This window comes from Carassius auratus, unplaced genomic scaffold (assembly GCF_003368295.1).
Source record: "Carassius auratus strain Wakin unplaced genomic scaffold, ASM336829v1 scaf_tig00215416, whole genome shotgun sequence".
NCBI lineage: Eukaryota > Metazoa > Chordata > Actinopteri > Cypriniformes > Cyprinidae > Carassius > Carassius auratus.
In genome coordinates, this window is record NW_020528079.1 from 1,826,742 (window position 1) to 1,851,764 (window position 25,023).

The following is a 25,023-nucleotide window of genomic DNA, read 5'->3' on the forward strand; positions in this document are numbered from 1 at the left end:
ATATCTGGGTGGGGTAAAATATGAATTTTGCAGATGTTTCTGTAGGAAAGATGCTTCATTTTAGAGAGTTTTGCCACACTGTTACCTTTAAGGTCCAGTCCAGCTGGCATCGACCCTCCATCCCAACCCTTCCTGTCCCACTGCACATCCAGATTCCCAAAACTCCTGTATGGTGACACTGAGATCGATGTCTGCCTTTTTCATGCCTCTCAGCCACTGTTGTGTTCTTTTTTGCTGTGAAATTCAATCACGTTATCCAGGTTTTACCCCTCATCTTCCTGTCTGCTCACCAACCGCCCTGCACATGGCAAACGGTAATCCTAGGAAGACATATAACCATTGGCATCCAAGAGAGACACTGAAAAAGAAAGTGAGAGGAACTGATATGATGGACTGGATGATTGATATTGGACGAGAGCACGAGTTGCTGGCCAGAAGTGGAATGTGCAATCGTGACACAGTCTACAATCAGATTTGTCTTCCATTTACCTTCCTTCCTTTTGTCTCTCCTGCTCCCCCTGTTCACTTGGAGATTGAAAATGTATTGAATTGAATTTTTCGATTTCCATTCCCTCCAAACTGAAAGTTATCAACAACAGCTCCTTCAGCCACACTCCACGAAACCTCCTCTCTTAAATGTCTCGCAAAGTTCACTTTTAAGGAAATTATTTGATAGCTTTCAGAATTGCGAAATGAGTCGGCCATCTCAGTCGGGCAGTGTGCTTTCTGTCACAGCTCAAGCAGGGAGATGAGAAGAGTGGGGAATTAGAGGGAGCAGCAGAGAGAAAATCCCTGCTCAAGGTGCCTTTTCCATTTGGTTCCACAATGGTGCATTCAGAAGCCCCAGCTCGCAGCAAGCCTCTTAGGAGATCCATTGAGTGTAGGGCGGCAGGCACTCTAGCCTCTAACACTGAGATACGCAGCTCCTGATGCCTTGTGCTACTCTCCAGTTCTTGCTAAGACCAGAAACCATCCTAAACTAAGACATGTAAAGTAATGGCTCGTGTCAGAGGGGCTAGAGGTTTTATGGGAAAGGTCAATGATGCACGGCACTGATAAAAGAGCAGTGTGGAATGGTTGAGTACTGCTAACTTTTATAGTTGAATGAAACTGATTTTTATTGGCATGATTTATTAATTAATACAGAAAAAGAAAGTTAAATTCATGAAGTTTAAAAAAATCCAGTTGTCTAACCTAACATAGAAATCTAACCTAACACTGTGGTAAGGATGTGTGTTGGGAATGTGCTTTTCCAAGGAAGTTGCTAAGTTCCAGAGTCTTATAGGTGTTTCCTTGGATATGGGAATGGAATATGAAGTTTTTCAAGGAATGCCATAATTGCAGTTTCTGTCTTGGTTTTTTAATGACCTATATTTTAATTTTATTTTATCATTACAATAAAGGCCATATATATATTAAATTAAGTTTTTAGAAAACATATCTTGGTGTAGTACACTGTTCTCTGTGGCCCACTTGATTTTTAGATTTTATGAAAAATAATCAGACTTTTTATCATTCTTTGTCACTTTGTGTACAAAGACTGAAGGAGAGCCTGGGAGGATAAAAGCAAGTGGCAGAGAAAGAGTGTGTACTCATACAGTATGTCTACGCCAGCCCCTTGATCAATGCCTAGGCTGAAAGCGTCATTCTTGAGGAGCTGTTTAAAAAGGGACGCCCTCTCTTTGTGGTCTGATTCACTGAAGGGCCATTGTCCCCCTCTTTCACTTCCACTCACAATGGTGGGGCCCATTTGAAAAACAACAGTAGATTAACTGCACTGCCAGTGTATTAAAGTCTGAAGAATGGCCCTCTGAGGCATAGATCAATGTCATTCACTCTTTTGCATACACAGGGGCAGCGCCTCGGCCCCAGAGAGATGCAGGTTACTGGTCGTGCTCCCCTTTCAGTCACATTAGAATGAAACTTTGAAAATGTGTCTTAATGTGGCAGAGGCATTTCTTTCTTTCTTTCTTTCTTTCTTTCTTTCTTTCTTTCTTTCTTTCTTTCTTTCCTTTCTTTCTTTCTTTCTTTCTTTCTTTCTTTCCTTTTTTGTCTTCTTGCTTTATTTAAATAGAAGCTTTTTGTTCATTCAAAATATCTCTGAAATATCACATGCAGAGTTTGATATAAAAACACATTTTCTACATTAGAAAAATATCTATACATATTTCCACTCATTATAAGATTCAAATTACTTTTGCCATCATTTAGTACTTACTTTTAAGCTAAATATTAAAGGGACAGATTATGACAAATATTTAACCCTTTAAGGGTTATCTCTTGAAGTGCACTCTCATATTCTGATTGGCCGGCAGGTGTGCTTTAAAACTGTTTAAAGCACAGGTAATTCCAAGTCAGTTTCATCACCATTCTATATTAATGCACTGACACACATCACTCTCGCGCGCACACACACACACACACACACACACACACACAGAGATCAGAGATTGCGCTGAGCACGCACAGAATCATTCAGGAGCACAGAAACTTAGCACTGTCCCGCAACATTTATTAATAAAATGGCTTATTTATTGAAACACTGAATTATATTCTTTAGCAACAAGGAGATAAAAATGCTATTTAAGTAACTAGATTCACAGTTTCATTATTTGTAGAGAGAGATGCTCAGACAACTCACACACACCTGTCATCTCACTCTCTTTTCTCTCTCTCTATTGATAATTATTTTAAATAAATGTTATAATCTATTCTTTCAAATAAATGTGATTTTACTAGACTACTTCATGTCTGTGTCTGATTTGAAGTGGGCAGAATGCTAGCGCTGTCAAGCCTTAACTAACGAAAATAACTATCATTTTACCCTTCCGGTCAAATATTGCGATACAAAGATCATTAAAAACTTAAACTCGTCAATACTGGCAAATGACCATGGTAGAAGCAGGGCAATGAGCATTACCCCTTACATATCAACCACTTCTCATTTATTACACATGAAATTAAAAGTTAGCTTAGTGGTATTGGCCAGAATTTCACTGCATTTATTTTTATTCTTATTATTTCAGGTTTGGTTCAGCAACCGTCGAGCGAGGTGGCGTAAACAAGCTGGAGCTAATCAACTGGCGGCATTTAACCACCTGTTACCTGGAGGGTTTCCACCCACAGGCATGCCCACTTTACCATCCTACCAGCTTCCTGAGTCCGCTTATGCTCAAACAACACTAACACAAGGTATGTTAACCAATGTTTCAAGAAGAAGAAGAAGAATTTGACCCTTTTTAATACTCAACAAACATATCTCATACTTTACTCACACTAAAACGAACGCTCCCATGATGCATTTGAGAATAGTTTTCTAATTAAATGTGCTGTTCTTCCCAGATGTCAGTGGCACGGTGCATCGGCCCCAGCCCTTGCCCCCCTCCACCATGCATCAGGGTGGGCTCTCGAGCGACAGCAGCTCCACCTACGGCCTCTCGTCCAACCGCCACAGTTTCTCCAGCTACACCGACACCTTCATGAGCCAATCAGCGAGCAGTAATCACATGAATCCCGTCAGCAATGGACTATCTCCACAGGTCAGTAAGGGTCACTGGCCACAGTGTTTAAATACTCCTCTCTATAGCCACTTGTCAAGGAGTCTTTCAAGTGGAATTACGAGACCGCTCTGAAGATAAAACCGCATATTCTTTGTGCATCGCCGTGTACTACTGGTGATTAGATGTGTCTCATGTGTACTGAGCAGACATGTTTTGGAGAAATCATCTTCTGTCGGATGATACCCTGTTGTACTCATGAAGTATTTATAAAATAATGCGTTCTAATTAATATGCCTTTGTTTTACCCACTCTGCTAATTAAAACAAAGATTTAATTGTTTGATTCTATGAAAATTCGTTTTGAGACCATACAGGATACCCTAAAGAGAAAAAAAAATCCCAAATGAAAAGAGCGTAATCTCACTAAACGAAAGGATCTGTATGTTTAATTGTCTGGAAGTAATTTTCTAGTGTTAACAGACATTTTAATAAGTCAGGTTGTTTTAATTAAGTAGAATGTGTTCTTGTCTTGCTCCGATACATATTTTAAGTATAATATGGGAAGCCAGTAAGGCTTTTATAAATTCTGTTTAAAATTCTATTGAAATCACATGGTGGTTTTGCTCTTGTGTTTCTGTGCAAAGGTTTTTGTTATAGACATTATATAGCATTCTTGCCTGCTATCTTAAATAACAAAATCAGGGCTTTTTTGCTCAGGGTTGATTCCTAAAATCTAAATACAAGGAAAATGGCTGCTAATGATGCACATCAGTGTATTACAAGCAATTATTCACTATTAGTGGGCAGTTCTGTCTACTATAACCAAGAAGATATGACTAACAGGCAGAAAATAAGATTGAAATGGTGTGTAAGGAGTTGAAAATTAAATTCAATACTGTATTTGTCCACAATTACCCCCTTGTTCACATGTTTTATGGCTTGGAAACTGGTATTGCAATTTTTTTTGAGAGAGAGAGGACAGAATTAGGGATTTGATGACAAAAAAGAGATTTTCTCTTGTACAGTGGAGTTGGGGGATAACATAAGCGTTTCTCAGCATGTTTGATTGTTAGTCATAGTGGAGGGGCTTTAAGTACTAATGCTTTCGCTGCAAACCTGCAGAAAATAACTGAACATGGTTTGAGCATTTTTGTGCATTCTTTGGGGGGAATGTTAAAAACTAGATGAAATATAAAATAACAGCTCTCTATTGTTTTATTTGAATTTATTTTATTGAAGCAGCAATTTTACAGAAGCAGCATGTCAACAAAAATAATATTAAACAAATTGTGATGCACTGCTTCTTCTAAATGTTATATACATTTAAAGAGGATAAAACTGTAATTGTAGTTGTTTAAAATCATTAAATGATATTTTCCTTCAAGGATTACATTTTTTCTCTCCATGGGTTTTGTATGAATCCCTTACTACAATGAAGATAGTACACCATCCATCCAACCCCTCCTCAGCCCCTCTCACCCATCTCCACATGTCACATGTGGCTATTCCATCAGGCCCTTATTGTAGGAAAAATTAATGTTCTCTTTGACAGGAGTATCATAGTTCAGCCCCAGCATCACACTGTGCCTCAATGTCCATGAAAGGGCCGCCAGAGCCCCACAAGGCCCCCCCCCCTCCATTCTTCTCAGCTACAGGGAGTCCACATGGCAGTCCTTACAAGCTTGTTTTTGGACATCACAATTTTCTACATCATTTGTCTTATCGATTGTCTTTTACTTATAATCCCACCTCTAATAATTAATTTGAAAACATTCATTTTTCTTCAGTGAAGACAGTTCATGCAAACCAATGCAAATAAGTGAGTGTCTGCATGATTCTGTAGAGTGTTATCTGGTGCCGTTTGTATTAGACAGACACTGCCGTTTTTCATAATGCATGTCAAATAGTAGAGGACTGTTGGATTGCACACAGAGCTTTTTGTTTGGTTTATTTGCTTGGGAAATCTTATCAGCCATTTTAAAAGCTTTATAGCCTAAAGTTATTGTCATAGTAGTGTAATGGGCTTCTCTCATTTGTCTGGACAAACCCTTCTTTGAAACTGCATGGTGACACTTGTTTTCACTACTGCTTTATAACACATCTAACTGACAGTTTCAAAATTATCCTGCTTATTGTTTTCCATTCATGAAACATTTGTGTTCCCCTGAGTCTCCTTATTTATTTAATATTTAGTATCCTGACTTCAGATTCTGACTCATGACTATTTCTCAACAGTTGATAGTGAATTCAGAAAGAAGTAAAATAAACAATATTTCTATCTTTCCACCAAATTTTAACTGTTTATTCCCGTTATTTACTATCTTTCGAGCTCTGTTTTTTTAGACATTTTTAGAAATATTCTCTTGTGAAGCTCATGCACATTCACAATATTTGTAGTAACTTGATTGCTTACACAATGCCAAGAAAATAACTACATGATAAAAAAAAGCCTAACCCATACAGAAAAGTATGTTTATAACATATATAAAATCACTGTAGTAAAATTTGTATGCGTAAATGTTAGTAATATTTATATATAATGATTTTATTTAGCAACCATATATGTAAATATTAATAAATAAATATTACATACATATGTGTGTGGGCTAGAGATATATGTTAATATATAGGTTTCATATATGATTTTGTAATATATGATATATTTGTGAATGGAAAAATTTGCCATATATATACAGAAACACCTGGATAACTTAATGTAGGATTTTGTATTTATTTATTTATATTGGAGATTGCGCTCAACGCCATAGACATAGTAAAAATGGCAACATTTGATCCCTTGTATTGCAATATACATGAAAATCTAGTGCATGCTTGGAATGACCTGGCTTTCAGTTTAAGAAAATCTGAGAAAGATGTGCTCATTTTCATTTGCTCATTTGTCAAATTGTGTGGATGGACTGCTCTGCAGCTTCTATCGAGTGGAGAAAACTTGTGGATGTCAGTAAATGTGCTGAAGGCTGCATGCCAGAATGAAATACAACACCAACAGGTGCCAGCAGAGCCAGAGCGCTTCTCACTGCACCTCTGGAAAACACATTAAACAGCACTGCAGCTTAGTTCGGATGAAAATTATGCAATGTCAGACCTAATCTCCATTAAGCCCTTTTGGACCGGGTCAGAGCCATGGACTGAATTCTATGGCCTTGAGTGCATGTCTTTTCAGTGTTTCACCCGCTGCTGGACATTAAGACCAGTTCAAACATTGGACATGTGGAGAAGGAATGAATGTGGTAATAAAGCCGTAGGCTGCTTTACTACTACAGTCACTCCTCCTCCTCCAACAGATGCTTTGTGCAGAGGTGGCTGATTGGGTTTTACAGTGGGAGACGTTCTGCTGTGGCTGTCTGATATGTGCAGTGTTTTTGTTGTTAGTTGTTGTAACTGGAGAAGCAAACAACACACACCCTTTTTAATGAACAGGTTTTACTAAAACCAACCATTCAGTATAATCAGTCATGCTTTTTGTTTTGGGCCCGTAGCAACAACACCAGCCCTCAAGGCACTCGAGTCATCTAGTAAAGCTTCCAGTGCCAGTATTAATGAGCATTACTGCAGTTTCACTCTGCAATATTAGTGTCAGGTTGATTGGACCGTAACGGATAGTTATTGTGTGAGTTATTAACATATCAAAATTAAGAAATTATTAAAACTAATTAGTTATTTTAGTCATTTCTTTTTATATATAATTTTTTTGTATATTTATAAATATTTTATATTTCATTATGATTCATTTATACCTATTTTTACAATTTATATTTTCTCTTTAAGAAGATATTTATATTTATAAACATTTATTTTTATTTATTGACTTGGATGATTTTTATATTTATTGATATAGTTTACTCTTTAAGGATATTTTTATATTTACATTTTTTTATATTTACTTTTATTTATTGTCTTAGAAGACTTTTATATTTTATTCTAATACATTTATATTTATTGCATTTTAAATTTACTTTTTTTAAATGTTTCATTTCTATTTATTCTGTAATTATTCTCTTTATATAGATTTTTTAAAATTTATATTCATATATTTGTATTTATTCATACATTTTATTTATATGTACTTTTAACAAGATTAATGCTTATGTTATTTACTTATTTATATTTACCAATTATTTTATTATTTATTCTCTACATTTTACATATTGAATAACATTATTATTTCTTTCTTTAATTTAGAGCAAAATTTCATGAAACCATAAGTGATTTATCAGTGTATAAGACTGTAACACACACACACACACACACACATATAAATATAAATAAATTCAGTATTTAGAACTTAAATCCTCTATCAAACTTGTAAGAGATCCACACACTTGGATGGCAAATGGTATCATTTTGTGTGTATGTGCTCCACTCCATTGCATTTGGAAGATTTGTGTTTTGGAATGAAGAAACTTTGGCTAGCATTTGATGTTAGGAAGGGAGAGCGAATAGGCTGGGTTTCAGTACTGGGGGATCAGAGGCAGAGCAGTGCTCACCAGCTCTCCCTTTGATCCGTATCCCCAGGCCTCCCTGCCTGAGCCACGCGCACAACTCAGGCCTCACCAGTGATTCCTGACAACTGTCTGCTAGAGATAAGGGAGGGGGACTCCAACCTCTCTCCGCTCCTCCATTAGCACAGCAGCCACTTTAAACTGGATGAATTATATTTAAGAAGCCTGCACAGGGGTTGCCAAAAAAGAAGAAATTATATGAGAGAGGGGGGGTGAGAAAAAGAGAGAGAAAAGAAGATGATTGAGTTTTGGTTCACTCTTTTCCCTTCTCTTTTGCAGATTTTTGACAAGACATTGTGCACCTGAATGTCAAAGAGTGAATCTCTGTGCCATTTCTGCTATTATTACCAGTGTGGTATTAAGCTGCTCGCCGGGCACGGTGTCAGCTGGCATGTGTCACCATCAACAAATCAAAAGACTAAATAAATGAATATTTACATCACCCCCGTGCTCCGAGAGCAGAGGAGAAATACTTGTTAATTAGAACCCGTCTTAAATAAAGACGCTGTTTCAATTTGGCATGAGTTAAAAAGTAAGAGGCTTTAAAAAAAAAGATGAGACCTGCTCAGAAGCTGCCAAGAAAATCAGGGGAATTTAAATCATATCCACTGGCAGAATGTTTTCTGCATGAATTTATTTGGTTTCTCTCTCTCTTCCTATCTTTTTCGCCCCTCTCTAGCGCAAGCTGAGAGAAATTGAAGTCTTGTGTGTGTGTTAATGAAACAGTAGGTTTCTCAGGTCACTCAAATACATATGTAAATGTCACATTCAACATCTCCAATGGCTCTTGACTGAAAATAGAGGGTCTGTTGTATAACTGTATGTGGGGAAAGACAGAAATATATTAAGAATGATTTACTTATGATCTCCACAGCATCAGCACTAATACAGGGACAGAGCACTTGCATGTCTGGTATGCATGAATCTGATTATTTTGAGAGAAGCAATGACCTTAATCGGGGTAAATGCCACAAATAATTATTTTAAATGAAAATGAGGCTTGAATTTAAATTTTAAAGTCTATCCCTTGATTGAAAGAATGAATGCTATTTACATTTATCTCACAGATGTATAGCTAAGGAGATGAACAAGCTGAAATGCAGGGAAATTAATTGTTAGTTTGAAAAATGCTAATACCAATTAATATTACCTCAACAATCCTAAAAACCTGATTGCATGTATTCCTGCATATTGTACCCCCCCCCCCCATATGATTGATTCCATAAGCTATAATATTATTTTCTTATGTTAAATGAGGGAGTCCTCAAATATTTATTTAAAGCACTATAAAAAGTGCTTGAACAATATAAACACACATTTTTATAGCTATTATTTTCACAAAGCATTACTGAAGTCTATCCTTTAGTTTGTTTTGATTAAACAGACATACTTTGTGTCACAGTGGTTACATGTTTCTAAACAAGGGTCTACTGGGAACAGGAAATTGTTGTATCGCTCATGTTTATAAACATTTTATAAACAGATTGATTTTTTTTTTTTTTTATGAGTCACTTTGAATCCTTTTATTTTGTTTAGTTTTTAGTTTTACAGCTTTATACTGTTTTACCGTATGAATTATCCTATTCATTTATTTCATTCTGAACAAATGTAAATGCAGAGTAAATATGTATTAACTGACTAAATTATATTTTATTTTATTTTATTATTTTGTTTTTTATTTTCAGTTTTGGTATCACGATCGATCATACAGTGAGTGAGTGTATAAGGTCACTGGGTATGAACAGCGAAACTTCCAACAATTGTGAACCTGCTCAAAACACCATGGGTGGGGGGAGGGGGGTGTTGTCGGCTTTGTGCACATGCTTCCTGTTAGTTCCAGATGCCAGTCTGACAGGTGTGAAGTTATGATTAATACTACAGCCTCGTAAAACTACAACTGCCCATCACCCTGTCTGCCCCCTCCACAGTTTATGACAGACTTTTGTAAGCTTGTCCCATTGTTTTAGATTTTGTATGTAAAGCTAGAATAGTTTTACAGTTTCTGTGATGTGGTTTCACAACATCTCAGAGGTTTTCCACCTCTGTTTCCTTCACGCTCGCTCACTGTCCTTAGTGACGGAGTCCCCAGCTGGCTGACACTAACTGCCCCGCTCTCTCCTCTCAGACTCCAGCTGAGAGCTATTCCACTATTTATTTACATGTAATTATCCCTGTGAAGTGCAGATATCAACACTGTCAAGAACAATTTGACTTGACATTCTTCACTAGACCTGCACCCTGCTGTTTTTAGCAAACAAACACCCCCTCCTCCCACCTCCTACACCAGCTCTCCACCTTGTGTTATTCTTCGATGGCGTTAGCCGCTGCCGAGCCGCTCCTTGTGAAATCATTTAAAGCAGATATTTAATTTGGCAGAAGCGGAGGCAAGCAGCAGCGTGAGGTGCGAAAAGATGAGAGGTGGCATGAGAGGTCAGAGGGGGATGTTTTTTTCCTTGTGACTGCATCTATCTCATACATCCGCAAACACTGAATGAACTAATCAGATTGCACTTCACACTTTTTCCTATATCAGCTCAATAGGATGCATTAACCTTTGGTTAACTCCAGGCCTTGTAGCACTTTGGGACATTTAGGGTCCAGTGGTACTGAAAAGCCTTTGTCTGTATTACACTAAAGCAGACTAGCAGTGATTGTAATGCAAGATATTTAATATATATATATTATGTTTTGATAAGCAATTTTTGTGCATGAATCAAAGGGTCATAGCCTATAGTGACACTTGGCAGCTAAGCAGACAAGGCTTTATTTATGCATCCAAAAAGGTTATATTTATTTATTTAAACTTCAAATAAATGCATATTGATAAAAAAAGCTATTTATTCTTTTTTTATTGTGAAAGATTTGTTATTGTATTTTATTATTTATAATTAATTTCAAATAAATAGTCCTTGTTCGCAAAAAAGTTGCTTTGACTAAATAAACGTTTTAAGCAATTTTAAGAAATTTTCTACATTATTTTGCCGTAATATATAATATACAGAGATTACACATATTCTGTGCTGATTTGGGTGGAAAATATGTGCAATTTTACAGAGGAAAAATGGGTTAAACAGATGTAAATACTGCTCTCTCATTCTCATTCATATTAAGAAATATTTAAGTAGTTGATGTGTACACTTAAAAAAAATTATTTTCACTCAGACATTGCTAGTAAATTTCACAAACAAAATCAAAGAAATGTCAAGTAACACACTGAACTAAAGGTGAAATAATATAGAAAAAAAGTAAAAAAAAAGTACTTGTTTGCTGCCTGGTTTTACATAAGTTATAAAGCTTTCAGCTATTCTCAATGTTTATTTTTCATATATGTTTTATGTAACTGTATGTATTGACATTTTACTCAGCACACTGATTCCCATTATGCGTTACCAGAGCCCTGGGTTACTATACAGAGTTAAAAGAGCCATATGCAGAATATTTCCTACAGAAAACATGTTGTGAGAAGTGACAGCTTGTCTGGTTGCACACTAATCGCTCTCATCTGGGCCCAGCTTGTCATTGCCCACTTTCTGTCACTGTCAATCACATGCCTAATTTGAAACAATTAAAGACTCCCCAGCCGCCTCAGCCTCCACTTCCAGCGTATATTACAGTCTGTGCCATCCCCTTTCACAGTCAAACGCCCACCTCCCCCACCCTCTCCGTTTTTGGCGGACTCTTCTTTTCACTTTCAATTAATGTGCTGTGGCCAATTAGCACAGTGACATCGAGCCAAGAGAGGAAATCATTTATGTCATCTGCTCCCTGCCACTAGGGGAGAGAGATCCCACGAAGGTCTCACCATAAACAGACGGGTCTACTAATTACCCACCTCTGCCTCCAGCCGTGACAAAACCACTAATTGATTTTACGCAATAATGTTTATTTCAAAAATAGCCATTTTGTGTCTCGGTGGGGGTCTTGTTTGGTCACCTTTCAAGGCGGCTGCACTGATGCCATGATGGTCTGATTCTGCCGTGTGGGTTCATGTACCGTATGTTTAATAGACTCATAGTGTCTCTCCTAGTAATGATGCCAGCTAATAATGCTGATAATATACAGAATTTTATTAAGATTGCATGATTAGCCCCTTGCACTTTTTATGTTAAACATACGAGAAAAAAAAAAAAAACTATTTCAGACAAATGCTGTTCTTGTGAACTTTTCTATTTATATTAGTTTTATATTATTATTATTATTATTTGATTATATATTTTTTTGGTAGTAAATTTTCTGTATGTTGTCACTTGTGGTGCAGAAAAACACTCTTTATCTATAAATAATGAACATCTCAGCATGAGTCATGATCATATTGCCCAAATCCGTGTGGATTTACATCATTCATCAGAGCAATAGGACTACCACGCTCAAATGTCCACATTTCCATCTCTGTGTTTGCCTTTTTGCTATCTTGCCTCTTGACATTGTTTGCTACAGTAGCTGATTCTGGCATTGTGGGTGTTTGAGGATTATGGCGTCTCTCTGAAAAGCGACTTTGTGACAAAGAATGGCAGCGCTTCTTTAATTACGGCTACATTGCATCAGATATTGCCCCTGAAATGTAATGCTGAAGTTGGTGAGTGTTTTTATACTCATTTCACTCAAAAGAACATTGTTTGCTAATCCTCAAATCCAATATCGTTTTTGGAAGCAGAGTCTTTATTTTTTTTATGTATGTAATCTATTCATACCACATCTATCCCCCTTAACTCAGTTCATTTACTACAGCTGATCTCTGTAAGTATGATATTAGGACTGGAGGTCTGAGGGTTGGACATGTAACCTTTAGCTGTGCAGATAGCCTTATGACATCAACCCTTGTCATCCCAGCTCCCTGCTTAGGTGACATTTTTTTTCCAGCATACTTGTGTATATTCCAGTGAAATGTGAGCCGCTCTCTCACACACCAGCAAATCCAGTCTTGGACAGATTAAGCGGAGTGTGGATGTGCATAAAAGGAGAGATTTTGTGTGTGTGTGCACGTGGATGCAGGGCTGAGTTAACTGGCCCACAGACACACACTGTCCTCCCAGATTCTCCACCCACATTTATCCTACTGCTCTCTCTCTCTCTCTCTCTCTCTCTCTCTCTCTCTCTCTCTCTCTCTCTCTCTCTCTCTCTCAGAGCAGGTGGACAGGCCAGATTTTGGTCTGTATTGTCAGGGACTCTGAGTATCTTTGTATGCTATTATAGCTCTCTACAGGGGATTCACCTACAGTAAAACACTTGTTATTCTTAATAGTGTATTTTGGTTTAAATACAATTTATAATCTATTGACATAAATACCTGGCAGGATGCTGTTGATTACCATAGAAAACAGCTTCCTTTTGTCTGTAAAAATAAAAAACTAATAAAATCATTGTATATCATTGTTATAGTTTATTCTAAATTATGTATGTAATGTATATTATACACACTTATGGAACATGGTGTGGACTATATATAAGCAATCCAGCAACCACACAATTTTAAAAAACATTATACTATTTCTCTAGCAAGTCCTGCTTTCATTTGCCTCCCACCACCCAAATTACATGGACTGTAAAGCGATTTAGTGGTTACTGATATATAACATTATTAATAAAGTGTAGTGTTATTAAGCCATCTTCTGTGTGAGTGTTTAGTTCCAGTTTTGTTGAATTAGCCTCTAATTATTTTCCCCTTTTAGAGACCCTCCTCACATTTCAGTTTTGTTCCAGCTAAGCTTGATCCTTGTTCTATTTAGGCAAGGGAAAAAAAATCCAACAAAGAACCAAGTCACGTCAAACATTTACTCAGACAAAAAAAATATAATTTGACAGTTAAGGAAATTATGGTAGTGTGAAAAGCTTTCCTTTTTATTGCCACTGCGCTGTTTGTTTATCTGAAAGGATGCACATTGTATCAATTTCCAGCTTTACATTTACACTGCTGCAGGCTAGAGGGCTCTGAAGTTGAGAGAATTAATTACTTTTTATTATTATTTATAAAGTAATCTATCTGTCAAGAGACAGAAAGTGAAAAGGAGCGAGTGAGAGAGGGAGAGGAGCAAAATGCCTGCAGCTATGTCCTTTAAACTGGATCCTGCCTGGCATTATCTGCACTAGCAGCTCTCACACAGACCCACAACAAATGAAAGCCTAGCTACTGGGGGGATGCTTCACAGAATGAAAGAGGGGGAGAAAGAGGAAATAGTTGGGCTGGGGTGGGGGGCTGAGGGTTGTGGGGGTGGGGAGTTACTTTGAAAGGACTCAAGAAAGTTAAGTGTGTCTCAGCCGGGCTGTTGGCACTGTGTGCTGGTGTGGGTCGGCTGGATTTGTCCTCTGGTGTTCGTGGGCCTGGAGAGTCGCACTGCCTGGGGATGTTGTTTGTCAGCAAGATTGGCAAATATTCCAGCTTCCTTCTTCCAGCCGTATCAGATACAAAAAGGTTACACATGTGGAAAGAATATAGATTTTTACTTGGCAATGATAGTATGGCAGGAAATAATAGATTATAACTCTGCGTCTGACTTTGGCTGTGGACTCCACTCGGCTGAAGTCTATCTGCAGGCAAGGTTATCCAAGTTTATTCATGTTGCCCTTTAACAGAATCTCTGACTAATACTTAAAGTTTATGTACACAATTTACCAACATAAAACAGAATTCTATCAATTGAAAGTTTAAACTTTTTCTTCAACCCATATTTTGCATATGTATCATTCTCTCATCATGATTTTGAAACAACTTCTTTGAATTATTAAACCACAAAAAATGCACTTTGATATTAACATGAAAAGTCTATGGGGTAAATGTACTATTTAATATAATGAACTATTCTTTTTCTACTCTACAGTATATGTATTTTATTTTATAAAGTGACAACGATATTTTGGATATTTGTGTTATGTTACAACAATGGTACAAGCGATATAGTAATCATTTAACTTATATATATTCTAGAGTATTATTTCATTCAATTTTTTATTTACCCAAATATATTATCATTATCATATGACAGTGTTATTTTCTATATTAATCATTTAACCTGTATTTATTCTTTAATTTCATGCACTGAACAATATTACAGTGTCTTCTAAGAAGTTTTCTTAAAAAAAACTCAACTTTAGCACAGTGATTCCCACGACAGAAATTGTGGCTGATAAGTGAGCCCTTTCTAAAACAGAGCCAGAATCTGTGGTTTCTGCCCCTTCTGTTTTACAGTTGTCCCACTGTGAGTGCAGTAGCCCATGAAAAGAGTTCACAGGCCGTCCTGCTGTTTGTTAGTGTTTGTGTTGTGGCTTCGTGTGCACTTTAAGTTGAATGTCCTAATTACAGCTGGCTGGGCGCTGCGGTTTAAGGCAAGCCTCTCCACGGTGTGCTGTGCGGCGAGAGGATTGAGCTGACAATAACCTCACCACGTGCTGCCTCTCGTGATAAAAAGCCAGTCTCTACCTCTTACTGTGCTGGAATATTCTCCGTTTGCCACTTTAATTGATGTCAATAAGGTTATGCTAAATGTGAAGATTTGAATAATTTGTCTTCCAGCACAATAATGGCATCACCCAGGCTACAGGCTGCTTAAGTGCAGGGCTGAATGGAGGTGTCAGGCACCCGGCGCTCTCTGCCCACATTCTGGGTTGACACCCCTTGTGTTTGCGTCCCCCGCTCATCTGATTAAAACTCCACTCCTGGGGAGCTGCTGAACTTACATTGGCTCAAGCTTTACTATTAGCTCAAATTACCTCATATTACAGTGAAATGACAGTATTTGGGGAATACAGAGGATTACAGAATTATCACTTTAACTTCATTGCAGTTTTCTGGAAATTCACGTTTTTCCTAGTTCAAATGGACAGAAGAACAGAAATATAAACATTAAAAGATTATTTCACAACCAAGATTACTATTTAGCTCTATTAACTCATCCTGATTTGTTTCCAAACCCATTTGACATAATTTTTTCCTGAATCTCTATGCTGCACTTTAAAAATGATGTATTGATCGCAGTCACGTGGACATAACATTTTGCAACTTAAAAGCTACTATATGACATCAGAAGACTTGGACTATAGTGTCTTTATGTCGTATGGAAAACTTTATGTGCTTTCATGGAGTTTTTGTCATTTTTTGGAGGATAAAAAAGATACATACAGCTTTTTCTGAAGTCTTCCAAAGTCCTATAATGGCTTTTTGTGATGAGCACAATGGAATTTGAGACAATATGCATGTCTATCCTATACTGAAAAGGCTTCAGGTGATGCCAACTTTGGATCGACATGCAAAACTATCAATATTACACTTATATTGTAATCATTACTATTGCTGCCTAAAACATTTATTTTACCTGCTTATCTGAATAAATGATACAGATAACCATATAACTTGAATTATATTTCTGCCATATGGACATTATTTTGTTACACTCATTACACTCACTCACTCACAGAATTCTTCCAAGTTGTTACATTGAAACAAGCATTTTCTGTAACAGCTTTGAAAAAATATGTATTGTGAATGTATGCTGCAGGTCAGATATCAGTGTTTGTCTCATGACTAAATGTCTTTTCAAAATGTTGTCTCCTTTAATACTCTGTTGTGACACATCGGTGTATAAAAGGATTCTTAAAAAGAACAAAAAAGTAAGGTGTTGACTTAGGTTTATACATACATGAGTTGTTGATTGGATGGAGACAAATCTTAATGGCAGCTTGCAGTGTATTGTTAGAAAGGGATGGGGTTTATCCATCATACATCATCAGAATTATGCATTACATTTCTTTATGAAATCTATACATGATGTGAATTGTTCACAATAAAATAAATAATGTGCATTCGAAAAAATAAATGAAGTTTACTTCATGCTGACTTTAAAAAAGCATACCATGCAAACAATATAATAGTGCCACATACAGTCCTGTGAGGGGCATTTCATTTAACGTCTAGAGCTGAATATAATCAAACCTCAAATTAAGCGCCTGTTAAGTCTGTCTCCCCTCCAGCTGCCCATTCAGCCCCCTGTCGGGCAGGCGGTTTGCCCCTGATTCATCGCCCCCGTGTCCAGGGTCATACACCAGCGCTCAGTGGCGTGAAAGCCTGCCGTGTGCTGCCCCCATTAATTAACACATTTCCCTCTCTCTCTCTCTACCACCTTCATCACAGGTCTACTTGGCCTGCTCATATCATATATCACATGAGAGGAGGGACTTTCCACACTTGTATAGTCCAACATGCTCCATTTCAATTGGCCTTTTATGTATTTAATATGTTTCAAGTGCTGCATATTTTCCTGAAAGCTTCGGGAGGATATTAGTCTTAATTAACTTATCTGTTTAGGCCATGTCTGAGAATGTATGCACACTGGTGGGCCAATGCCTTGTTTTAGTATGTTGATTTATTTCCCAATACGCAGCTGATCATTCAGAAGTCCTCTGTCATCTCCTTGGTTGTATCAGACTTCAACAAATAGCCCATGGATGTTGTTTTGAGTGGCGCATGTGGGCTTGATTCTGCTCGCAGCAGCTCTGTGATGGGCTAATTGGTTTAGCAGGTTGGGTCCTGAGACGGCCGAAGGGCAGCGGGGCGTAGTGAGCCACAACGTGAACCTGATGTTCAGGAGGTTGCTTTGTTTCAGTCTGCAGATGGGGAGCATGTGGCAGGCAGAGCAACCTCTGCATGCAGCGTCCCTGACCCTCTGTTTCTCCATTCACATGCTTTTGTTTCCCTATCCGTATGCTTCACATTGGTTTTGAAACAGCTTTGAATGACTCTGACTTTAACCTTTCACATATACAATGGTTCAGTTATTATTATTACGAGTGTTTTTATTTTTGTTAATGGGTGTTTATATGTGTTCATATGTGTAAATAATATATTTTAAATGAGTTTTTAGGGTGTTTTTTTGCATTCTGTGGTACATAATCAGCAGCGTGACTTTCAAATTGCAATTTATATACAGATTTTAAATGTGATGGGTGCAGAAAATAAAGAAATACTAAATAATATTTCTGAATAGAATATTTTTATTGTGCATCAAGCAGCACAACCGTCTCCAACATTGATCAGACAATTTTAAAAATCAGCAAGTTAAAATCAGCTTTGCATCAAAGAAATAAAATATTTTTTTTGCTTTATTTTATTACGGTTTTCTTTTCTTTTTTTTTTGATCAAACAAATATAGCCTATACAAGACTTCTTTCAATAAAATCATAATGATTCCACACATTTTTTTACCAGTAGTGTATACATTAAAATATTTACTAGTAGAGTTTACTGGCTTACATTTGCTGTAAACAATATTAAACAAAACAAGGACAGACCTTGTAGAGTGTCTAATCTCTGAGGACATCTAATACGAGTGTTTATTATTTTAATCATTCATGAGGGTTGAGACTTTGGGATGGCTGAAGGCTCCAGATTAAATTCTCCCTGGGAGCTTGTTATGAAGAAAAGCCTCGGGACAGACAACCCCGGCACTCTCTGAACACCCCCCTCTACCACCCAGCTCTACCCTGGTGTCTGTTATTTACCCTGACACTGTTTTCAGCCTAGTAAATGCTCCCTTGGGATGCAGGATAGGGGTCGTTGTGAAGATGTTTAACCCTTTTCAAGGATGAAGCCTTGAACTTCGCATGACATGCAGTGACCAACAATGAATCGGGAAACCAATTTACTGCAAATGATAAAGTGGTCTCCATACCTTTTTGCTGATCCTGACTCTCTTTCCTTTCTACCCACCAGGTGATGAGCATCCTCAGCAACCCTAGCGCCATGGCCTCTCAGCCCCAGCATGAGTTCTCCATCTCCCCCCTGCACAGCGGCCTGGAGGCCTCCAACCCCATCTCAACCAGCTGCAGCCATCGCTCTGAGCCCATCAAGACCGCTGACAGCCTGCCCTCCTCCCAGTCCTACTGCCCCCCTACGTACAGCACCACCAGCTACAGCATGGACCCTGTCACTGCGGGTTACCAGTACAGTCAGTACGGCCAGAGTACGTGTCTCTCTCCTCTTTACTTATAGTGAAAATTAATTACTTTTTTGTTGCATTTATCCCTACATACCCATCAGTAGGACTCAAGTTGTATTCCTCATAATTAAGTCGCTTTAGATAAAAGCATTTGCTAAATGAGTAAATGTAAAAATGTAACTGTAAGTCACCCTTTCATTGACACAAAACATGAAATGTGTTCCTTTAAAACTCCTAATAGTAATTTCTTTTTATTATTATACTGCAATGGTTCTCAACCAGAGGGCCACTGCAAACTACCTTTTAAGGGGGAATCTCAAAATGACTTAAAATGTTTAAAATAAGACAAATATAAGCTAAAACAAGATATATCTATCTATCTGTTCGGAATCATGTGTTGTTCCAAACCATATTTCTTCTATGAAATGCAAAAGAACAATTTTAAGTTGAATATCCTGGCCACTTTATTTTCATTTATTAAAAGACAGGAGCTGTAAAGCTCCAAAATCTCTCTCTCTCTCTCTAAAAAAAGCACCATAATAGCAGTCAATACAACTTGTGCACTAAAATGCACTATATCCTATCCCACTATTTTAGTTTTAGTCTTGTACTGAATCTTAATGTTTGAGAATCTTTTCTTTTAAGTGCTCACTGGGGTGCGAAATCACTGATTTAGTCTACCTGTCTAATATTTCATTGAGATTCGGGAGAAAGCTTAAGGGCGCACTTTGTAGAGGTGCGTGTGTTTGTGTGTTTTCAGTGTGAGTGTCAGAGAGCAGATTCGGTGCTCCTCTTAGGGAAGGCAGAGAGTCATTCTGAGCGGGATTTACAGAGTAAACGGGGCTGACAGGAGAGAAAGGCTTCCTGAGGGAGAGAGGTTAAATGAGCTGTGATTACTCTCTCTGCTAGCTGTCAGCACCAGTGTCTCCTGTACAGACAGCTTGCCCACCCACAGGTATGCATCTGCTACCGTACATACCACCGTTCCCTGACAGCTTCCTTTTTACTCTTGCTTACAAACGTTAACGTGCTGCGCTTACTGTCACACTGACACATGTCTGGCACCGTCAGTACATACCCTTGCTCTGCCCCTCCTCAACACTTCTGCTAATGATGAATAAAGGAAGGAGAGGTTCAAATGACACCTCCTCGACTGGAATAATCAAAGGGCTTCCGACCAAACAACTTCAGAGGCTCTTGACATGCCAGCAGCTAATGCTAGTGCACTAATGCTCGCCTTTTTATATCCATTAATCATAGACGTCTCCGTCGTGATGCATTTTGTCATTACTGTTGACATTTTGATCAAATGATCACTGTGTTTACTGCCATTTTGGAAAAGGAGTGGCTGTGGTCGCAATGCCAACTCCAAAAACTCTCGGGTAGCAAGAATTCAATCCTGTCACTTTCGCAAATGCAAAGCCCTCAGGTTTAACCTCCTCTGCTTGACTGTTTCCACTTCCATTTTTTTCCTTTTCAGCTCTGAGGATGGGGGTGGGAAACGTCTATGCAAATAAATACCTGAAGGTTACAGCTAGCACAGTGCTAACTTAATAAGTAAACCGATGCCAGTTGGACTCAGCGAGGAAGGCCTTTTCTGTTTTGAAAGGGAAATGGCTAGAGGGGTTAATTGGAGCTTCCTCAATATTTTCCGCCGCACCACTTCCTTGGTTTGTCCTCGCAACCCTAAACACGATTCACTTCTTTTTCTTTTTCCACCAATCGAATGCCCTTAATGTCTTTAGCTCATGTATTTAAATTGAAACAGTGTAAGATGGGAGGCAGATCAATGCTGAGGTCCTGGGTTGCGAGCGGGACTCTGGGTGCCCTCTGACCCTGGATTAGCCCACGGGATAGAGTCGACACGTGCTCCTGATAAAGATCTCCCAGCGAAGCCAGACTCCAGATCAATCCAATGTGAGCCGTGCCCCCAGGTGCAATGTTAGTCACACCGTTTTGTGTGCTACACCTATCTGATGGTAATCTTGCACTCTTTCAGCCGTCTCTCCCCTCTCTCTGTTGCATTTTGCACAGGTGAACAGATACATATCTCGATCAACAGTAACAACTTTCACAGGCATAGAAAATCAAGTGGACTCATTATCTAAATCTACTCAGTAGAGCTGAAAAAGTTTTAGCTTCACCAACTTTTCAGCCCCAACCAATTGCATTCAAAATAATTTGAAAAGGCCTTTTTTTTTTTTTTTTACATTTTTTGTGTGGCAATTTGAGTGGCTTTTTTTAAAGAAAGATGGATGGATGGAATAGACTGGTATTTCACAATATAATTTTATATGATGGGAAGTGTGGAATTCTGAGAAGAGGGATGACAGACATAATGAGAAGTGGGCTGAGGAATACTCGCTCTGACAGGAATGAGTGACAGAGAGGAACAGGTGCTGTGTCTCTGGAATCAGCAGTGTGTTGTGGAAGTGTCTGCTCTGAAACTCAAGCCAAAATGAAAAAAAAGGTTGAAAGTAAAAAAATATTTCCCCAAACTTAATCATTATTAATTTTTTTAAATTGCTAAGATGCATCAAATAAAAATAAGCTGCCTAAAACGAAGTTGTACAAGTATAACCTTTGTATTCATGCTGATTTCATACATTTTAATTTGGATTTTGAAGTGGTGTAACCTTTTAGTAAAACTGTACTGAACCTTATCATTTAAAAAAAACTATATATATATATATATATATATATATATATATATATATATATATATATATATATATATATATATATATATATATATATATATATATATATATATATATATATATATATTTATATAGATTATATAGATATACATTTAAATAGATTATGCCAAACAGCATTTTCTCTTAAAATCTTTAACTTTTACTTAGACCAGTCTGTTACACCAAGACTTTTTTGCCACAAAAAACAAAACAAAAAACCAACAACAGATTTTCACCTTATGCCAAACAATATATATTTTAAAGAATTTTAGTTTTTTTAATGAGACAAAAAAAAAAAAAAAATTCTAGCTCGTTCATAGTTGAACAGGTGTATTCAGGTAACTGTATGTATGGATTCCATGTACTTCACAGGTCTAGGCAAAAATTGTCACTGTTGCGTATTATTTTCATATCACCGAGAATTTAATTGATTGTTTTTTTATCTTTGTGTGTAGCTGCGGTGGATTACCTGGCTAAGAATGTGAGCTTGTCCACGCAGAGAAGGATGAAGCTCGGAGAGCACTCGGCTGTGCTCGGACTGCTACAGGTGGAGACGGGACAGGCGTATTGATGGATCTCAAACTGAACATCCTCCCATGTGTTTCACCAGCATCCCTCCATTCTTTCTGCAGTGCCCACATATGGCCCATCTGACTAGGAGTGAACAAGACCAAGAGAAGTTACAAAATCATGGGCAGTCTTCGATTTTCTACCTATAGCAGCGTGAATACAAAAGCCATTCCACATAAAAAACAGACACTATTGTGCTGCATCTCCATACTCATCCCAGTCCTTTCTCTATTTCACAACAAAGAGACCCTTTCAGGGCTTCAGAAAGAAGCCGAGGGAAAATGAGCATCAATTGTCTGAGCCCAAATCACTAAAGCTTTGCTCATCGACATCCAGTGTTAGCACACATAGGCTCCAGCTGCAGCCACTTGCCCATTCCAAACTGTTCGGACCATGACGTTTACAGAAAATGATGGTATTATAATTATATTTGTATGATAAATGTGGTTGATCCTATTGCTGTTGCATTTACTTATTGTAATTACTCTTTGTTTACATGTTTCATTTGAATTTTTCTCACGTTTAGTTCCTGTTTCTGTTTTAACCACAAGGCCTTGCTTTGTAACATTGCATTTCTAATGGATTTACATGACAGTGTGGCAGGTTGTTTGCAAAGCTACAATGCATACAATTTGCTCATTTAAATATTAAAGCTGACATTCCACAAAACCTGGGCTGGTCAGTGAGGCATCTGGGTTGGTGGAGGCTTGATGTTGGGCAAAAGGGTAGTCTGTGACCTGCTCTCTGTGGGTGGAAAGTGTCTTAGGGTTTTTAGTGTTATTTATGGTTATTTTGTCTTAAAAACCTACACTTTTTGTGAAATAATATGACCAAATGGCAAGTACTTTTTGCAATGAACACATACTAATTCTTCTCTGTGGTCACTATAATTACCATTATAATGAGCCCTTGTTGGCAACTGCCAATTTTAACATGTTATGGCTTTTTGATGTATTTTCCCATATGCTTCTCTGCTCTTCATGGAAAGTATAGATACAGTATATATATCGATTTATCCAAGAACTTAAAAACAATCAGATATCAACCAATGAATGGCTGAAGGGTGATTTGTGAAATAATGTTTCAGAAATTAGGAAGAGGATGTACTAAATTGCTTTTTAAAAAAAATTCATAACAAAATTGATTGATTTCTGTGGTCACTGTAAAACGAACTGAAGTGAAACTGTAGAATGGGAATCTGATTTTTTTGCTGTTTGTAGAAAGAAGTGGACTTTTACTGGAAGTTATGCCATTTTATATAAGTAAAAAGTGTGAAGGTCTCTGAATAATTGTTTTGAAGAAAAAAAAATTCTCCATAATATTACATTGAGAGATAGAATATATGACCACATTTATGGATTCTGTGTTTACATTTAATATTTGCCACCATGGTTCCTTATTCCACCTTTTATCAGCTGTGTTTTTAACTTCAGAGACTGTGGCTAAGATGAACTGAATCTAAACTGTGCTCCAGTGTCACTATATGTGCCATAAAATGCCATATATTCAGGAAAATAAAAGAAATATGAGCACGTGACCATGTGCCAACTTAAGAATGAGGACATTTCCATTTTATCACTTAAAATATTTTGTAGAAAAAAAAAAATGTGAAAAAAAATTAATGTGTTGCACTCATTTCTGCTGCAAGCATTAATCTACCTTTGGGATATTTGAAGCACTATCCGACGGGGCGATACACCTTTCCCAAATATCTTCAAACCTCAGTTGATCTTTATTCTTTCACTGTTTACCTTTTTTTTTGCGCATATGTAATTTTCTTTGATATATTTCCGTTCAGCATGTGTGTATATTATCATGGCATAATTTATTCAGCTGTATGAAATACTAGCGTAGTGGGAACTTGTATTGGCATTTACTACCTTCAGCCTGTTGGTGTTTTTACTGTAGCGCTGGCATACTGTTATGGATTAAAGCTCAAAAAAGTAAACAAAAAACACTGATTGTTTCTTACTTTCTCAACACCCACTATATGGATCATGCAATAGTCAAAAATATATGCTCACGGGGCATATATATGTCTTCTATTTAAAAACACTCAAGCATTTTACTACGCATTTAATAGTTGACTCAGTGATGATACATAGCCAGATGTATCATGTAGTCCTGCTTTACAATCTAGTACTAAATTTATAAAGAGCTTTTTAATCTGAAATGCTCATCTTCTGTAATTGGCATTTACCATATACACTCTATTCATTGCTTTGATGTTGCTGTCAGCTAGAATCATGATTTAATCCCCATCTTTGAACAATGCTGTATTTTTATAGCCACTTTGAAGTCAAGAGCATCATGACAGTTGGGGTGATTTAAGATACTAAAAATATCAGTTTCCAGTAATTGAGTTGCGCTGGGAGTGAATAGAGTGAAGTGTCGCAGACAGTGTCACAACAGAGACTTTCAGAGCACTGCATTCATTCACTGAAGAGCTGCAGGGGCCTCAGGGCATTTACTGCGTTTCTTATGGGGGCACTGAAGACCAGCCAATGTGTAATGGCATTAACGGCCCAAGATGCAAGCGTGTGCTGCACCTCCCATCAGAACGAGCATCCTATCCTCTCTGATGATGGATTATAAACTCTCCGTGTTTAATTAAGATCTTTAAAGGGAAATACATTGTAAACAAGTTTTAGTATTGCCATCTGGGTTCATTTAACATATTCACACAGTGAGGGAATGCTTCTGCAATGTGATTTTCCACTGAGGAATCCTTTTTATGATTCAGATGCCCGTGGCGTGATGTCATAAAATATCCATTCCGATTATTTCCAAAATTACTGTTAGGGGAG

The 25,023-nt window shown here is 37.5% G+C and overlaps 1 protein-coding gene across 5 annotated transcripts in view; it reads left to right on the forward strand.

Annotated features, from left to right (window-relative positions):
- LOC113094688 (paired box protein Pax-7) overlaps positions 1-24,171 on the forward strand; it is a 46,533-nt gene extending 22,362 nt beyond the window's left edge. For all 5 annotated transcript variants that reach the window (XM_026260297.1, XM_026260296.1, XM_026260298.1 and 2 more), the window contains exons 6-9: positions 3,027-3,192; positions 3,343-3,539; positions 18,722-18,971; positions 22,102-24,171. In XM_026260297.1, the coding sequence (XP_026116082.1) occupies positions 3,027-3,192; positions 3,343-3,539; positions 18,722-18,971; positions 22,102-22,217 (729 nt within the window). In that variant the 3' untranslated portion in view covers positions 22,218-24,171. The remainder of the gene's footprint in view (positions 1-3,026; positions 3,193-3,342; positions 3,540-18,721; positions 18,972-22,101) is intronic.
- The last annotated feature ends 852 nt before the right edge of the window (positions 24,172-25,023 follow it).